The sequence below is a fragment of the Aplysia californica genome, unplaced genomic scaffold, assembly GCF_000002075.1.
Source record: "Aplysia californica isolate F4 #8 unplaced genomic scaffold, AplCal3.0 scaffold01439, whole genome shotgun sequence".
In the NCBI taxonomy this organism is placed as follows: domain Eukaryota; kingdom Metazoa; phylum Mollusca; class Gastropoda; order Aplysiida; family Aplysiidae; genus Aplysia; species Aplysia californica.
This window is the reverse complement of record NW_004798709.1, coordinates 31,369-32,198: the sequence shown is the minus strand read 5'-3', so window position 1 is coordinate 32,198 and position 830 is coordinate 31,369. Positions and strand designations below refer to the sequence as shown.

General features: G+C 48.2%; 1 protein-coding gene across 1 annotated transcript in view; it reads right to left on the bottom strand.

The window, feature by feature from the left end:
• LOC101863717 (serine/threonine-protein kinase N2) overlaps positions 1 to 830 on the bottom strand; it is a gene marked incomplete at its 5' end in the record, with an annotated part of 32,511 nt that overhangs the window by 7,220 nt on the left and 24,461 nt on the right. Inside the window, 1 exon segment of the mRNA XM_013090719.1 lies at positions 72 to 152. Within this exon segment, the coding sequence (XP_012946173.1) occupies positions 72 to 152 (81 nt within the window).

Below are 830 nucleotides of genomic sequence, written 5' to 3'. Positions count from 1 at the left end.
ACAGAAGACAAACACACAAACACCTGACACACACAAACCCAGACAGGGAGGAGAGAGGCGTGGACAATTACCCGGAAAAACGCCTGCTTCTTCACGTCTTCTGCGTCTCTCTCGCTGGAGCCCAGGCGGCGGTCCGGGTTCCTCCGCAGCAACTTGAGGAGATCAAGGGGGGATGAGAAATGAGTACAAACATCCTCCAGCAGAGGTCGCTACAGGCCCCGCAGAGGTCACGGGTCGCTATAGGGCCCGCAGAGGTCAGGGGTCGCTATAGGGCCCGCAGAGGTCAGGGGTCACTACAGGCTAACAGCTGCACGGCTTCAAGGGAAACTTGAGAAGCAACTGTCTAGCTCTACCAGAGGTCATGCTTCAATAAAGAAGACTCATCTCAAATTACACAATTTGGTCAACTACATTAATCTACCAGAGGTCATGCGTCAATAAAAAAGACAATTTGGTCAACTATATTGCTCTACCAGAGGTCCTACTTTAATTATCAAAGCTCATATCAAATTACACAATTTTATAAACAACATTGAAGGTATTGCATCTGTGTCCTACCAAAACAAAACTTCAAAACTTTGCTGTCATGTGTCACATGTGAGAAGTTCAAAAACTTGTGCCTACCATGAGGGTAGAGTACATAGTAGGACCACCGACCTGACAGACCTGGTCCTAACACTATTGTGTCTTTCTACCATGAGGGTACGGTACCTAGTAGGACCACCGACCTGACAGACCTGGTCCTAACACTATTGTGTCTTTCTACCATGAGGGTACGGTACCTAGTAGGACCACCGACCTGACAGACCTGGTCCTAACACTATTGTGTC